We start from the raw sequence: 15539 nt of genomic DNA on the forward strand, positions 1-15539 counted from the left end.
ATGCGTGTAGGGCAATTGAGCTGAGTATTGGCACTGTTTTCCAGTCAGTGGTGATTTTAGCCGACATGTCACTCCTGAGGGTAACAGAGGCTGAAAGGGAACAGCTCCTGCAGATGTCCAGATGCAGACTGAGGCTGTATACTGCTAGCCTGTGATCTGCAATGGTGCCTGCTGAAGTAATTGCAGAGTGGCATGGGAAAGCATCCTACTGAGGTGGAAAAAATAAGGCAGCCCTCCCTAGAAACCTTCAGCAGAGGATTGCAGACTACATCCAGGAAAATTTCCTTGAGATCTCTACAGAGGATTCACAGGAGATCCTGCTGCATATAAACAAACTGTTCTGCGGGACCCCCTTTTCCTAACTGTACAGGTGAATGAGAAGCAGATAACTCTACCTCTCTTGGTTGTTTCGCTACCTCTTCTAGCATAAATAAAAAAGACTAAATCAACAGACGTGTTCCTGCAATTTCAAAGCAAACTACATATTTACCAGAGGTTCCTTCCCCTGGTAAGTTGGACTTTAGGGACTGGCTGGACTGTCCAGGAGTCAAAATCAGATCCTTCTTGCCGTGCCACTGGATCCCCTGGTTGCTTGCCTCCTCATCATTGTTCACGGCAGGGCCCTGTAACTTCTGCTCCCCCAAGGTATCCACAGGCTCTTGGGGAGGGGATTGGGCCTCTGCCAAGGATGGCATGCAGCTCTTTGTAAAAGCGGTATGTCTGTGGCTCCACACCAGAGTGACTGTTAGCCGCCCTTGCCTTCTGGTATGCTTGCCTCAGCTCCTTGGCTTTCACGCAGCACTGCTGTGTGTCCCTCTTGTAGCCCTTCTCCTCCAAGCCCCGAGTGATCTACTCGTAAATATTGACATTGCTACAGATGGATCAGAGCTGTACCTGCTCATCCTCTTCTCCCAACAGGCCCAGGAGATCCAATATCTCCTGTGTACTCCAGGCAAGAGTGTGTCTGCGGCTTGTAGTCGGCTTGGGCACCTGGGCAGTTGCTAGGCATGTTCGCGAGTTGCTAGGTGAGCTCTCCACACCAGGCAAACAGGAAATAGAATTTCAAAAATTTGCATGGTTTTAATGGGGAAAACCTGGCCACTGGACAGCAGAGTGCAAAACAGTGACCAGAGTGGTCAAGGTGGGGCATTGTGGGACATTTCCTGGAGACCACTAAAGTCGATGCAACACAGTGTCTACACTGACACTGCATCGACCTAAGCCCTACACCTCGCACAGAGGTGGCATTAAGTCCGCGTAGCAGGCAAGTTACGTCAGAGGAAGTGAAATTTTAGTGTAGAAGCTTACACAGTTATGTCAATGTAAGCTGCGTTCCATTGCCCTAACTCTGTAGTGTAGACCAAGGCCTGGTCTACACTAGGCGTTTAAACCGGTTTTAGGAGCGTAAAACCGATTTAACGGCACAACCGTCCACACTAGGAGGCACCTTATATCGATTTTAATGGCTCTTTAAACCGGTTTCTGTACTCCTCCCTAACGAGAGGAGTAACGCTAGTATCGGTATTAACATATCGGATTAGGGTTAGTGTGGACGCTGATCGACGGCATTGGCCTCCGGGAGCTATCCCACAGTGCACCAGTGACCGCTCTGGACCGCAATCTGAACTCGGATGCAGTGGTCAGGTAGACAGGAAAAGCCCTGCGAACTTTTGAATATTTCCTGTTTGCCCAGCGTGGAGCTCCGATCAGCACGGGTGGCGATGCAGTCCGAAATCAAAATAAAAAAAGAGCTCCAGCACGGACCATGCGGATGTGATCGCTGTAAGGGCAGGCAAATCTGTTCTATCAGTGCTCCGTTACAGAAGATGAAATTCAGAATCCTTTTTTAAAAATCTCCAGACAGACGCCATAGCAGGGACTCAGCGCACTGCAGCGTGACAAGCATAACGGAAAGCCAAAGAATCAAATGGACGCTCATGGACTGGAGGACTGAAGCTATCCCACAGTTCCTGCAGCCTCCGAAAAGTATTTGCAATCTTGGCCGAGCTCCAAATTCTTCTAGGGTCAAACACAGTGTCCGCGGTGGGTCAGGGCATAGCTTGGCAATCTACTCACCCCACACACACCCCCAGAAGCGAAAGGGAAAACAATCCTCTGACTCTTTTACATGTCACCCTATCTTTACTGAATGCTGCAGATAGACACGATGCTGCAGCCGTCAACACCAACATCATCACTCCCCCCCTGCCATGGGTGGCTGATGGTACAAAAGGACTGGTAACCGTCCTCGTCATCAGCCTATTGGCACATGGGGCAGTAACCATGCTGACTAGCATCCGTCAGGTCGATCAAGGGCACCTGGCCCTAATTTTTTCTGGTGGTGGATGGTGCAATATGGCTGGTAACCATCGTCATCATAGCAACAGGGGGCTGAGCTCCATCAGCCCCCACCCTTCATGTGTAAAGAAAAGATTCAGTTGCCCCTGGACTAGCAGAGGGATGCTGGGCTTCTCTCCTACACACTGCTTAATGTCCTGTCTGGACTATCATAGCAGCTGGAGGCTGCCTTCCACTCATTTCTCACTAACAAGTCACCATGTCTTATTCCTGCATTCTTTATTACTTCATCACACAAGTGGGGGGACAATGGTATGGTAGCCCAGGAAGGCTGGGGTAAGAACGGAATGAACAGGTGGTGTTGTTACAGGAGCACCCCCTGTGAATAGCATACAGATCATAATTTCTGCAGGATCTGACACAGAGCAGCTGTGCTCTCTGGTTCTATGATACAGTGGTTCTCTAGTACACTTGCCTATATTCTAGGCAGGACTGATTCTATTTTTAGATACCAAAAAGGAGGGATTGACTCAGGGAGTCATTCCCAATTTTGGCTTTTGCGCCCCTGGCTAAGAGCAGCCAGGGGCACTTATGACAGCAGCAAATGGTACAAAAGGACTGGTAGCCATGATCATCTTAGTTCCAATTTATGGAAGGGTTTGGATGGTGCAATATGGCTGGTAACCATCTCTGCTGTCATGCAAAAGCAAAAGCATGCTTCTGTGTAGCGCTGCTGAATCGCCTCTGTGAGCGGCATCTAGTACACATACGGTGAGAGTCACAAAAGGCAAAACAAGCTCCATGATTGCCATGCTATGGCATCTGCCAGGGCAATCCAGGGGAAAAAGGCGCGAAATGCTTGTCTGCCGTTGCTTTCCCAGAGGAAGGAGTGACTAATGACATTTACCCAGAACCACCCGTGACAATGATTTTTGCCCCATCAGGCACTGGGATCTCAACCCGGAAGTTCCAAGGGGCGGCGGGGGAGGCTGCGGGAACTGTGGGATAGCTAGGGAATAGCTACCCACAGTGCAACGCTCCAGAAGCCGACGCTAGCCTCGGACCGCGGACGCACACCACCGAATTAATGTGCTTAGTGTGGCTGCGCGCAATCGATTTTATAAAATCTGTTTTACAAAACCGGTTTATGCAAATTCAGAATAGTCCCGTAGTGTAGACGTACCCCAAGAATGAGACCCAGCACTTGATTTTCACTTTCCTGCTTAATTTTTAAATTTGTAATTCAGCATCAATAATGTTGCTATCTAATGAGCAACAAAATATTGCTTAATATTGGCAATGCTCCACTCCTCTTCTGCATTCTAAATAAGGTAATATTGCACTATTACTGGCAGTTTCAAAGGATTTAACTTTTATACACACACACACACACACACCCCTACTTAGACTGGCAATGTTAATCTGTATACAGCGGAAGATCAGTGTAAGCTCAAGAGAGAAATGGGCCAGATCCTAAGCTTATAAAAGCTGGCATAGCTCCATTGGTGTAATGTTTTTAGTCACTGGGGATAAACAGATTTACACCAACTGAGGATCTGGACCAAAGGAAAATAAATATTTGGATCCTGCCTTGATTTGAGATCCTATACAATTTTATTTAAGAGATTAAAGCAAAATATTAATCAGAAGAATTATCTTTCTAATGTAAAGCTCCAAACAGTTCCTTATGCAGTAATAATCTTTATTTGAGCTCATCAAGGTTCATGTATCCTATTTTATGTCAGGATGTTTGATGTCTTATTCCATTGTACATTATAACTTTGCTTTATTTTCCCTATATTTGTTCATACACATGGCACTGACATTTTACAACAGAAAGTTGTAATGCTTTGTGGCAAAATACAGTGTATCTAATTTCATTGTGCCTTATTTGGTTGCATGTTTTCAGGACAGTAATAACAGCAAACCGTCCTATGCCTTTTGACTTATTACACTGAGTATTATAATTAAGGCCCCGTGAAATATTTTACTTGCAATAATAAATGTGTGTGTGTGAGAGAGAGAGAGAGAGAGAGAGAGAGCAAGCAATTTCCTGCAATACTTTTGGGAGATCTTATTGTATTATGTTTATATATCATTGAGGGCCAGGGATCATCAGTGACGCTGGAACGCTTTTTATAGTGGGGGAGCTGAAAGCCAGCAAAACTGTCCTCAAACTTTTTACCTTGTCCCCCGCTTTCCCCTCAGAGCTGAGGCCAGGAGCAAGGCTGTGACTCCAGGAGTTGGGGACAAGGACAGAGATAAGAGGGGCGAGGCTGGAAGCAGGCGTGGGGCCAGTAGTGGAGCCCCACGTGCAGGGCCAGCAGCTGGAACCCTGTGTGTGGGGCCAGATGCAGGCCCAGCAGCCATGATGCGGGACCCTGCATGCATGGCTGGGAGTGGAGCTGGCAGCTGGGACCCCGCCCGCAGCCCAGAGCAGGGCTGGCATCCAGCACCCTGCATAAAATCTGTGCCTATGGAGATTGTATGTAATTCCTTGCGGGTGGAGGGACCACAGCCCTTCAGGAACAGGTGCAGGAGGGGTGATTAGGCAAATTCACTCAAGCTGTAACACCGCTCAAGAGGTAGCACCACAAAATGATGTGCATCTACTTGTTCAAACTGGAATCTCCAGGACCAACAGACAAAGAAAGGACTTTTAGATAATTATCCCCTGTTAAACTAATTCAGGGTCTTCTTTCAGAGCCAGCAAACAGACAGGATTTTCTGTTGAATGGGGGACCCCAGTCCTTAGGGAAATGTTGGAAGGACTGACACCTGCCAGAGCCTGATGTTGCAGTTGGGGTGACCTCTGGTAAGCTTTCAGTTGGCGTGTAGGTTCTTTTATTGTTTTTAATATGTTTTCTCTGTAATGCTTTCCCCTTAAGAATAAATGTGCTTGCTTATAAAGGGCTATGTGGTAACTTACAGCAGCTGTCCAGTATGCTGTTGCTAGCCTCTGGAGAGAGAACAAAGCACAGGTGCTAGCCTGTTCAGACAGTTTGGCTTGCTGGGAATAACACAGTTTAGGCAAGGAATTGCATAGCCTGGAAAAACCCCGGTTAGGAGGGGAAGTGATGCAGGTCTCTGCCCGAGGGTACGTCTTCACTACCCGCCGGATCGGCGGGTAGCAATCGATTTCTCGGAGTTCGATATATCGTGTCTCATCTAGACGCGATATATCAAACCCCGAACGTGCTCCTGTCGACTCCGGAACTCCACCAACGCGAATGGCGGTACGGAGTCGACATGGGGAGCCGCGGACGTCGATCCCGCGTCGTGAGGACGGTAAGTAATTCGAGCTAAGGTACTTTGACTTCAGCTATGTTATTCACGTAGCTGAAGTTGCGTACCTTAGATCGACCCCCCCCCCAGTGTAGACCAGACCCAAGAGAGGTAATGGCTGAGGAGCTGGGAGCCTAGAGTGGGTGCCCTTGCTGGACCATAGAGGGGAAATACAGGTGCAATTCCCCTGAACTGCAACTTCTTGTAAGAGATTGGGATCTGTCTTATAGCGCCCTCTTCTGACTGGAACCCAACTTGTTCTTACTGAGCCAGTGCCCTCCATGGGAGACTTCTACCTGGAACCTTCTCACTGAGTCCAGGGAAGGCAATTTCCAGCAGGGTCAGTTGTTGTGGTTTCTTTTTCTTTTATTTCAAGTCTCCTCAACAAGCAGGATCAAAACTTCCCCAAGTCTGTCCCTCGCTCCCCCATAAGTTCCTCAACCCAAAGTTCCTGGTTCTTACCTCAGAGCCTTTTGATAATAGAACTTCCCCATAGTCTCCTTTCTGTCCATTTTGTTTGTGGAAGCAGTTCCTCCAGCCTCTGGCAAGTACTACAGCTACTCCTCTTCATTTCCTGCTCTTCCTTTTATCAGTCAGCCGGTTAAGCTGCAGGTCTTTTCCCAGGTGCAGCAGGTGGGGCTAATCAGCCAGCCAGCCAGCTGCTGGCCTCTGACCTCAGTCGAATGGTGTCTCTCATACCTTCACACGTGTATTTGCTAACTTCCCACAAAAATGCAAAACTTATCACATCAATGAACACCTTGTCACAGCCACAGTTTCAAACCCAAGGAGTGGAGTTTCTTTTTCAATTTATTTCCCTCCCCCAGTGTGGTTTCCGTGGACAGTAGCTCAAGTTCTTTTCCTGTCCTATATCTTGGCAATGGAAGGTTCAGCAGAATCACAAGAGAATCAAGGCTGCCACCAGTTGCATGAAGCCTGCCTCTTATTTTTCAGCTATTGAACAGCTTCCACTCCTGCTGCAGGGCTACTTGACTGCAAGCAGGGGGGGACAGCTGCTGAAGGAGCTATGCTGCTATTGCTGTGTCCCAGCAGTGCTTAGCACTCCTCTCATACCATGTCGCATGTCGAGGAAATTGGCTAGGAAGGTCTTAGTTTAGATAGGTCTTTCGAGGGTCCCCTCCCAACGTGGGGGCTTGGATCCAGCCCTTCATTCACTCCTGGGGTAAGTAACCACTGACCAATACAAACAAAGATCAAACAGCATGCAGCAACCAGGGCGGCAGCAACATTCCTACGACAAGCTTGGTGACAAGGACACTGTGTGTGTTCAGTTCAGTCGGGGAGCCTTAAAGTACCATAGGGGCTGTCATGTGGTATTGTGTACTGCCTCTTTAAAATTACATATGCACGGCCAGCATCAAGGTGCCTCCCACTAAGAAAAGGCTTTAGATGCAGGCACGCAGACAAAGGAGTCCTGCTCCTTGTTGAGCTCCGGGGCTGACACACTGTTCCAGCTCTGGCAATCAAGTGTCATTTATTTAACTCTCTCTGCTGTGTTCCTAGTGATTCTGCCTGAGTTCCAGTGACTGCAAGAGGGACTGACCCTGGAAGCGACCCCCAGAGCATCAGAGACCATGATGAAGCTGAGCCCTATCACAGGTAGTCAGTTGTTGCTGGGTTGTCTTGTTTTAGGAGTTCCTCTGCTATTTGCAGGAAAACTGTTTGAAATATGTATCATCACTTTCACTGTAAAGCATGTTGTTCAGGTGCACCTGGATTGTTTCTGTTTCTTGTATTGGGGTCGGGGGGTTGAATTTGCACAGTTGCCAGGCGGCTGGGTGCAGCATTGTATGATGCGGTTGGCTGTTTGAAATGATAATCTACTTTCTTTGCTGTTCTAGACAGCGCGTGTCATTTTGCAACTCTTTTAGTCCAAGTGCAATTGGAAATGAAAGTTTTGCCTGAGCGTTCCTCTCACAAACCCATCAGCATCAGTGCCCCGCAGCCTGTGGCCAGTTTTGTGGAAAATGCAGCTTAGGAGGACAGCTCCGCTGTGCAGATTGTCCTCTGCAGTCAAAGTAGGGCCTGCATGATGACATTTGACATTGTGGGGACTTGGTGCTTTAATGCAACGAAGCAGCAGCTCCTGCCAATTTCATCCCAGTACTATGTGCCGCTTTGAGCCTCTAACTATAAGTAACTGGAGGGCTGGATCACTTCCAGCAGTGAGTTGAGAGGATTCTAGGAGACATCTCTGTTAGCATCCTGGTGCAGAAAGCACACATGGGCATGGGAGCTGAGGGGGTTGTTTGTATGTGGTGCACTTCAAAGTGTACAGAATTATTGGAAGTTCCTTCGGTATCTTTTGTAGAAATGATAAGAAAAGAGATGGACGGGGTTTCCTTTCCTTTCAACAGTTCTGAACATTTGTTCTCCAAGTCAGAAAGATGTTCCTTTTCATGTAAATAAAGTCCCTCTTTGTTCAAGGGGGTCCTCAGTCCTAGAGATACATTTGTCCATATATTAGACCTTTCTGATCAGCAAAACTGAGCAATATCGTCAGCTGGTGTAAATTGGTGAGGTGCTCATGACTTCAGCAGAGCGGCACCAATTTATACTAGCTGAGGATTTGGCACTCTGTACTCAATTAAATGTTGCCCAAAAGAAATCTTCTAGCTGCTCCACCCCTCATGTGTCCTAGAGGCTCTTATTTAATTAGCTAATGTATTTAGAAGCTAGTGAGGCAGTTCCCCCACTTTTCTATCCTGTAATGCTGCCCTTCAGAGACCCCTAGGCAGAGTACAAAGCCTCTGTATCCAAAGGTACATCGAGTGTTTCGCAGCAAACTAAGGAGTTCTCATATTCACTCAGCTATATGACAGCCTGTGGGCAGAGAGGCTAGTGGAGGTTTAACATGAATTTCACAGTCCTGCCACGTCATTTCAGTCTGTGCAAATGCAACTGCCTAGTAAATAAAATGCTGCTGCTGAATTAAGATCAAAATCCAACATGTGGTCAGACTTCACCAGATTTGACAGTAATCACAAAGAAATCTTTCCATACCAGGGCACTTTCTCTCCGGGCAGATCTGTACAGGCAGCTGCAGATCACCAGAGGGAAGGGGAGCAGTGCTAATGAAGAGAAGACGCTCTCCCTGCAGCTCAGCAATTTTGTCACCTTTTGTTCTCTATATATGTTTCCTTCTTTTTTGTTCCCATAAAAAGGTGACAAATGTTACTGTTGCTCTTCAGCCTCACAGCGATGATGAGGAGGAGAAGGTGACTTGCTCCTTGGGGAAAGCATCAGGCAAGGTCTCCTGCCACTTCCTCTCCCACTCTCCAGGTGATATTAACAAGCCCAGCACAGTTGCCTGTCTGGAAAGAGCAGACACACCACCATGGGGCAGGAAGAGCGTAACTCCACCACCCTCGACATCAACTTCGCTGCCATCTACAACCTCCACAGTGGGGACTTCACCTCTTTCCGAAATTTCTCCTTCCCATTCAATTTCAGCTACAGCGATTATGACTTGCCCCTGGACAGGGAGGATGATGTGACCAAAACCCGCACCTTCTTTGCGGCCAAGATTGTGATTGGGGTGGCGCTCATCGGCATCATGCTGGTCTGTGGCATCGGCAACTTTATCTTCATCGCTGCCCTGGCCCGCTACAAGAAGCTGCGCAACCTCACCAACCTACTGATTGCTAACCTGGCCATCTCAGACTTCATCGTGGCCATTGTCTGCTGTCCCTTTGAGATGGACTACTATGTGGTGCGGCAGCTGTCCTGGGAACACGGCCATGTGCTCTGTGCCTCCGTCAATTACCTACGCACCGTCTCTCTGTACGTCTCTACCAATGCTCTCCTGGCTATAGCTGTAGACAGGTAAGCGAGGGAAATGGATGGTTTGATTTATACGGGGAGAGGAAACCAGGGATCCCTGTCCCTCTCAACGGCCAAGGTTTTCAAGTGTTGGTGCCACCTACATAAGTGGCTTAATGTTTAGAGGTGCTGAGCACCTATGGGCCCTATTGATATCCAGCAGATTTGTAAAAATCAGGCCACTTAAAAGCTTGGTCCTGGGAGGTGCCAAGCACAGTTCAGGAATTCTTTGATGAAATGTTGGGTTGTGGGATTTTTTTGTCAGTTTTGAGGAAAACTTCCTCGGGTCCAGGATGGAATGTTGGAGAAGAGAACCATCCCAGAATAGCCAAAAGCCTACTCGTTAGGTCACTTATGTGAGAGACCCAAGTTCAAGTTCCTGCTCTACCTGATTTAAAGCAGGGACTTAAACCTGGATCTTCCATATCCAAGGTGAGAGCCCTAGCCACTAAACTATACAGTCACTTTCTCTCAGTCTCCTCTGTGGAAGCTATTCCACTTTTCATATATAATTACATATTCATTGGGCCAGAGAGAGTCTTACTCTGTAGTCCACTGCTTAGGGTACTCACCTGGTGATCACTGGGCGATTGGTTATTTTGGGGTCTTGGTCTCTCTTGTAAAGTATTTCAAAACGTCTGGTTTTCATTCTGATGTGGAAAGAAAATGAATGGCAGCACTTCAAAAAATGTTATGAACCAGAATTCTTGTTTTCCAGCCAGCCCTATTGAGATCCCACCTCTGCCACTCAATCAAGCACTTGGCAGCACTAAGCTGGACATTTAAATATAGAATTAGGTGCTAAGCTTTAGGCATCCAAAAATCTTCTCTCTGGGTCTAAATCATCAATAACTCACTATCCTCTCCTATTTATTGGCACTGTCACATACCAAATATTTTCCCAGGCAAAGGACTATATCAAGGTCCTATAGGAACCCATATGGACATCAAACCAGAGACACTTGCATTTTTCATGCCGTTATGAAAATGACACCTAGTTTAAGCCCCAGTTCCATTAAAGGAGCCTCTGCAAACTGGGTTCTGAGACCATGGGTGCCTCACAATGCCCAGATCCCACACAATTTGCTTCACTTTGCATCCCTGAGACCTTTGTATGGCGTTTCTCTCCCTGTAGGAATTTTTAAAATATAATCAATGACCTCACATCCAGGAGCACCCCCAGCTTTTTTGGCACCCTAGGCGGTAGAAGGTCCCGCCCCCGAAATGGCGCCCCCGACAGAGGTGGCGGACAGTCCCGTCCCTGAAATACCAACAACGACCAGGGTGGCCGCCGCCCCCAAATGTTAGCGCCCAGTCACCTACTGAGTTGCGCCAGCCCTGCTCACATCAAGTGGTTACTGCTCTTTCCTCCCACTTTTTGTTTTATTGGTCCTGTGCACCACTGACTCAGATACCTGGACCCAGTTTGACACCAAAGTTAAGGCTGTTACAATTGACCCATGGAAGGCAAATCACAAAAGACTGTTTCCAGGCAGAAAGATCACACAACACAAGTCATTCCCTATAGCACAGTGCCACATGACTACCTTTGAAGACTTAGGACAGCTCAGTGTATTAGTATTATTGTTCTTTTCCCTTAATATTTGCAATTTATCCTATTTCCTTTCTATGCCATTTTAAGTTATAATCTCACTTATGCAGTTTGGGGGGCCTGATTCTCCTCTCATGCCAGTTTAACACTGATTTAACTCCACTGACTGTAGTGTAGTTACTATTGATCCAGCCTCCACTGAAATCAATGAGAGTCTTTCCACTAGCTCCAGTGGCAACTGGATCAAGCCTTTTCACTGGCTTAAGCAGGAGACGAACCAGCCCCTATGAGCCAGCTCTTCAGCTGGTGTAAATTGGCATAGCTCCAGTGTAGTCTGTGTGCACCAGTTCAGGAGCTGGTTTTATGTCTTTGTTTTGAGCATATTACTGTTTTCTATTTGATTTAATTGTTCTTAGATCATAACGAATGGTTTGGACAGCCCTATTCAGTCACCTCCTCTGTCCCACCACCTCACACAAAGTTGTTCCCAAACAGACAGTAGGAGGTACTTGTCATCAAGTCCTTGTGCCTGCCAAAAGATTTTCCAGCATCTCTCCCAGTCCATCTACTAAAATGATCCTGGAAAAGAATTTTTAAAAAGTTATTGCAAAACTAAGCCACAACATTAATATAAATCCATATTCAATTTTAAAGCCTAAATGTTCTCTATTTTTGTAAGAGGGTTACATTTTTTTTTAAAAATGATAAAAGCTCCTTTTGCCCAATAGCAATCAACTAAACCCCCTGTGGTTATTTCTGTGAGTGGGCAGATGTCGGTCTATAATTCATTCATATCTCTTTTGTTCAAAATTGTTAACTGAAGAAGAAGAAATTGCTAATATTGAGATACAGAATGTGCACATTCTGTTTATCTGAGAGCTTGGATAATCATGTGATAAGCAAGCTTAAGATGCACTATTTAAAAAGATATTTCAGGAAAAGGTTTTTTCAGTAAGATACTCTAAAGTACAAACATACATATACTTAGCGTTCACTATTTTTGGAACAAAGTTCTGGAGATTTGGCAATGCAGTATGTTGACCTCTCCATTTTTTTCTGGCCAACATTTTGAGCCCATCTTGCATCCCTGGGACACCCTAGATGGGAATAATAATGCTAGATACATAATAATGCACATACATTCTTGTAACCACACAATCTCCAGCTTCCATAATGGCAGCCATGATTACGTAGTGCAATTTGGAGCAGCCTGAAGGGTGCTCTACCATGTGCAAGGAGATGGTATTAAGGCAGAGAAGCCCCAGGATCAAGGGGACAGGAAGGTGGCTTAAGTCACCTTTGTACCTATGCCTCCTTAGTTCTGCCAAATACTTCTCAGCCAGCACTGAGAAGCTGGGCTGGTGTATTCTTCTGTTTTACTGGCATTTATTGAAAATGGGGAACTTTTCACTTAGTGGAAAGAGAAGCAGCACTCAGTTAATAATAAAATACAGTTGTCCATTCCATTGCACTCCTATGGGGGAGAGCACTTTTGCCATTCCATGGGACCTTGTCTGTACCAAGAAGATCTTTGAGGTATGCATTTGAACCCTGATGGGGCACCCAAGTAACTTGACTGACACTTCATTTATTTATGAATGAGCGATCCAATGATATATATTATACAGGCATAAAATCCTTCTAATGAATGATAAATTGCACTATTTTAAACAGTTGTTACACCTTGATGTGGAATAGAAAACTACAGATAGCTTGGGAGGGGAGACACATTTTGTGAGTACATTTGATCAAAATATTCCTTATGTGGTAAAGAAGGTTCAAATCTTCTTGTGCCAAATTGTGCCCTCAATTAAGCAGAGCTCCCCATCAAGATCTGAGTGAAAACAAATGGTATAATATGGCCCCTTGTGCTTTTTTAACTTAATTGAATCAATAACAATTGATTCATCTGGCATATAAAATACTAAGGTTTCTCCTTACCTTTTGTTAACTTCTGCGTGGTAAATGGCAGCAGCAAATTGATTGTAATAATGAGTGCAAGCAGCTGCCGTCATGCTAAGTAATTTGGCAGCTAAATGGGCATAGAAAATTTAAGATCCTATTACCAATAGTCTCTTGCTACACACTAAACAAAAATCCACATTAGAGTAAACTGCCAGGCTTTATATATAAAGCCCTTTATCAATTACATGAAAACATCCTGAGATGTAAATATTTAAAAGCATCAGTAGGTCTGATTTCAATTCAAACCTTTATTACCCTATAAAATATTTGTGTTTCCATTATTTTAAATGTCTTTACACAGAGTTTCAATGGTAGTAACCGAACCTTCCCTAATCCTACATATTCAAGTACTTCTCAGCCAAGGAATGTATTTTCCTCCTTTGTCCTCTAAAGATGTATTACTGAGTGCTTTCAATTCTCACACAGATGCATGTGCAGCTAGTCCATCTAAGAACTACACAAATCAATCACTGTGTACTGTATCTGTGTTACCTAATAACCCTTAGAAATGTGTACAGTTTCTTTTCATCCTCTCTCTCATAACTTGGGATCAGGGTTAAAGAAAGAATGTTTCCATATTGAGAGGAAATGAAGCCATGATTTTTAAAAAACAGGAGCCTAAAACTTTGGCTCCTAAATCCATAGGCACCTAGACAGCCACATCTTCAAAGTGCTGAGCAATAACAAGAGGGCCACTCAGGAAGTCCAGCCACTCAGTCAGATGCTTATTTATGGATTTAGGAGCCCAATTTTAGGCTGCTTCGTTTTTGACTTCTCTTCACCTCTTGCTCCCTCAAGAAAGCAAATGTCTGTCAAGTTCTCCCTGTTTAAAACGATGACAATTTCTGTCCCCGCCTCAGTAAATCACCCTGCTTGGATTCAGAAATGTGCTTTAGTTAATAAGCTTTCCTGACTTTGTTCTGAGTGTGTTATTTATCTTTTGTAGGTATCTGGCCATTGTCCACCCACTCAAACCACGTATGAATTATCAAACAGCTACTTTCCTAATTGCCTTGGTCTGGATAGTCTCCATACTCATTGCGATACCATCTGCATATTTCGCTACTGAAACTGTAATATTCATAGTAAAAAATCAGGAGAAAATTTTTTGTGGCCAGATTTGGCCAGTTGACCAGCAAATGTATTATAAATCCTACTTCCTCTTCATCTTTGGCATTGAATTTGTTGGACCCGTAATCACAATGACCCTGTGTTATGCCAGGATCTCCAGAGAGCTTTGGTTTAAAACTGTCCCAGGGTTCCAGACAGAGCAGATCAGAAAGAGGCTCCGGTGCAGAAGAAAAACAGTCATGGTACTTATGTGTATCCTAACTGCCTATGTCCTCTGCTGGGCCCCATTCTATGGCTTCACTATCGTCCGTGACTTTTTCCCTACTGTCTTTGTGAAAGAGAAGCATTACCTTACAGCCTTTTACATAGTTGAGTGCATTGCCATGAGCAACAGCATGATCAACACCATGTGCTTTGTAACTGTAAAGAATAACACTATGAAGTATTTGAAGAAGATCATGTTGCTTAGGTGGAGATCTACATATAACAGCAGCAAATCTAGTGTAGATTTAGACATTAAAACTAGTGCAATGCCTGTCACAGAAGAGGTAGACTGCATAAAATTAAAGTAATCTCTTGTGGTTCTATTGTCATGACATGTATATTCCGTGGGGAGGAGGGGGTGTTGCCTCAGAAAATTATCTTTTTCTGTGATGATATGAACTAATGGAGAGAATACTGGACTATGAGTCAGTAGACCATGACTCTATTCCTGACTATACCAGTGACCTGCTGTCCCAACGCTCTTTGCCTCAGTTTCCCCGTCTGTAAAACTGGAACACTGACACTTCTCTTTTGTAAATCCCTTTGAGATTTAGGAATGGAAAGTTCTATATAAGAGCAAGGTTGTATTGTCTGGGTCTGAAATTCCCCCATCTCTCCTAGCAACGATGCTGAGAATTCCCACCATTTCCCTTTAACTCTGGGTGTGACCTTTGCCCTCTTCCAGCCCATGACCCTTGCCTTTAAGGCACTCATCCTTCCCCCCTGCCCCCCACTTCCTCTCCACCTCGCTAAGGTGGGAAGCAAGCCTTTGCTGCTTTATGGTACTCTTTACCCTCTCAAAATGTCCAGACTCCTTCAAGTGCCCAAGCGCCTAACAACCTACTGACATTTCAGCCCCACACAGCCTTCTGATCCACAGCATAGCCCCTTGCCACCAGGGGCGCCTCCAGGCCCCAGCACACCAAGCGCGTGCTTGGGGTGGCATGCCGCGGGGGGCGCTCTGCCGGTCGCCGGGAGGGCGGCAGGCGGCTCCAGTGGACCTCCCGCAGACGTGCCTGCGGAGGGTCCGCTGGTCCCGCGTCTTCAGTGGAGCATCCGCATTGCCTGCGGGAGGTCCACCGGAGCCACGGGACCAGTGGACCCTCCGCAGGCACGTCTGCAGGAGGTCCACCGAAGCCACGGGATCAGCGACCGGCAGAGCTCCCCCCACGGCGTGCCGCCCTGCTTGGGGTGGCGAAATCACTAGAGCCGCCCCTGCTTGCCTCCGGGCCCGTTTTCTACCATTTCCTCCTCTAGCAAA

At 46.1% G+C, this 15539-nt stretch overlaps 1 protein-coding gene across 3 annotated transcripts; it reads left to right on the plus strand.

The window, feature by feature from the left end:
* The first annotated feature begins 7051 nt into the window (after positions 1–7051).
* PROKR1 (prokineticin receptor 1) lies at positions 7052–15193 on the plus strand. Of its 3 annotated transcripts, none has more exons than XM_045008327.1 (3): positions 7052–7203; positions 8769–9429; positions 13890–15193. In XM_045008327.1, the coding sequence occupies exons 2-3, from the start codon at positions 8942–8944 to the stop codon at positions 14584–14586; spliced, it is 1185 nt and encodes a 394-aa protein (XP_044864262.1). In that variant the 5' UTR covers positions 7052–7203; positions 8769–8941; the 3' UTR covers positions 14587–15193. The 3 variants fall into 3 exon arrangements, with proteins under 3 accessions (XP_044864262.1, XP_044864263.1, XP_044864264.1); XM_045008328.1 differs by having other exon boundaries at positions 8796–9429; XM_045008329.1 differs by having other exon boundaries at positions 8887–9429.
* The last annotated feature ends 346 nt before the right edge of the window (positions 15194–15539 follow it).

This window comes from Mauremys mutica, chromosome 3 (genome assembly GCF_020497125.1).
Source record: "Mauremys mutica isolate MM-2020 ecotype Southern chromosome 3, ASM2049712v1, whole genome shotgun sequence".
NCBI lineage: Eukaryota > Metazoa > Chordata > Testudines > Geoemydidae > Mauremys > Mauremys mutica.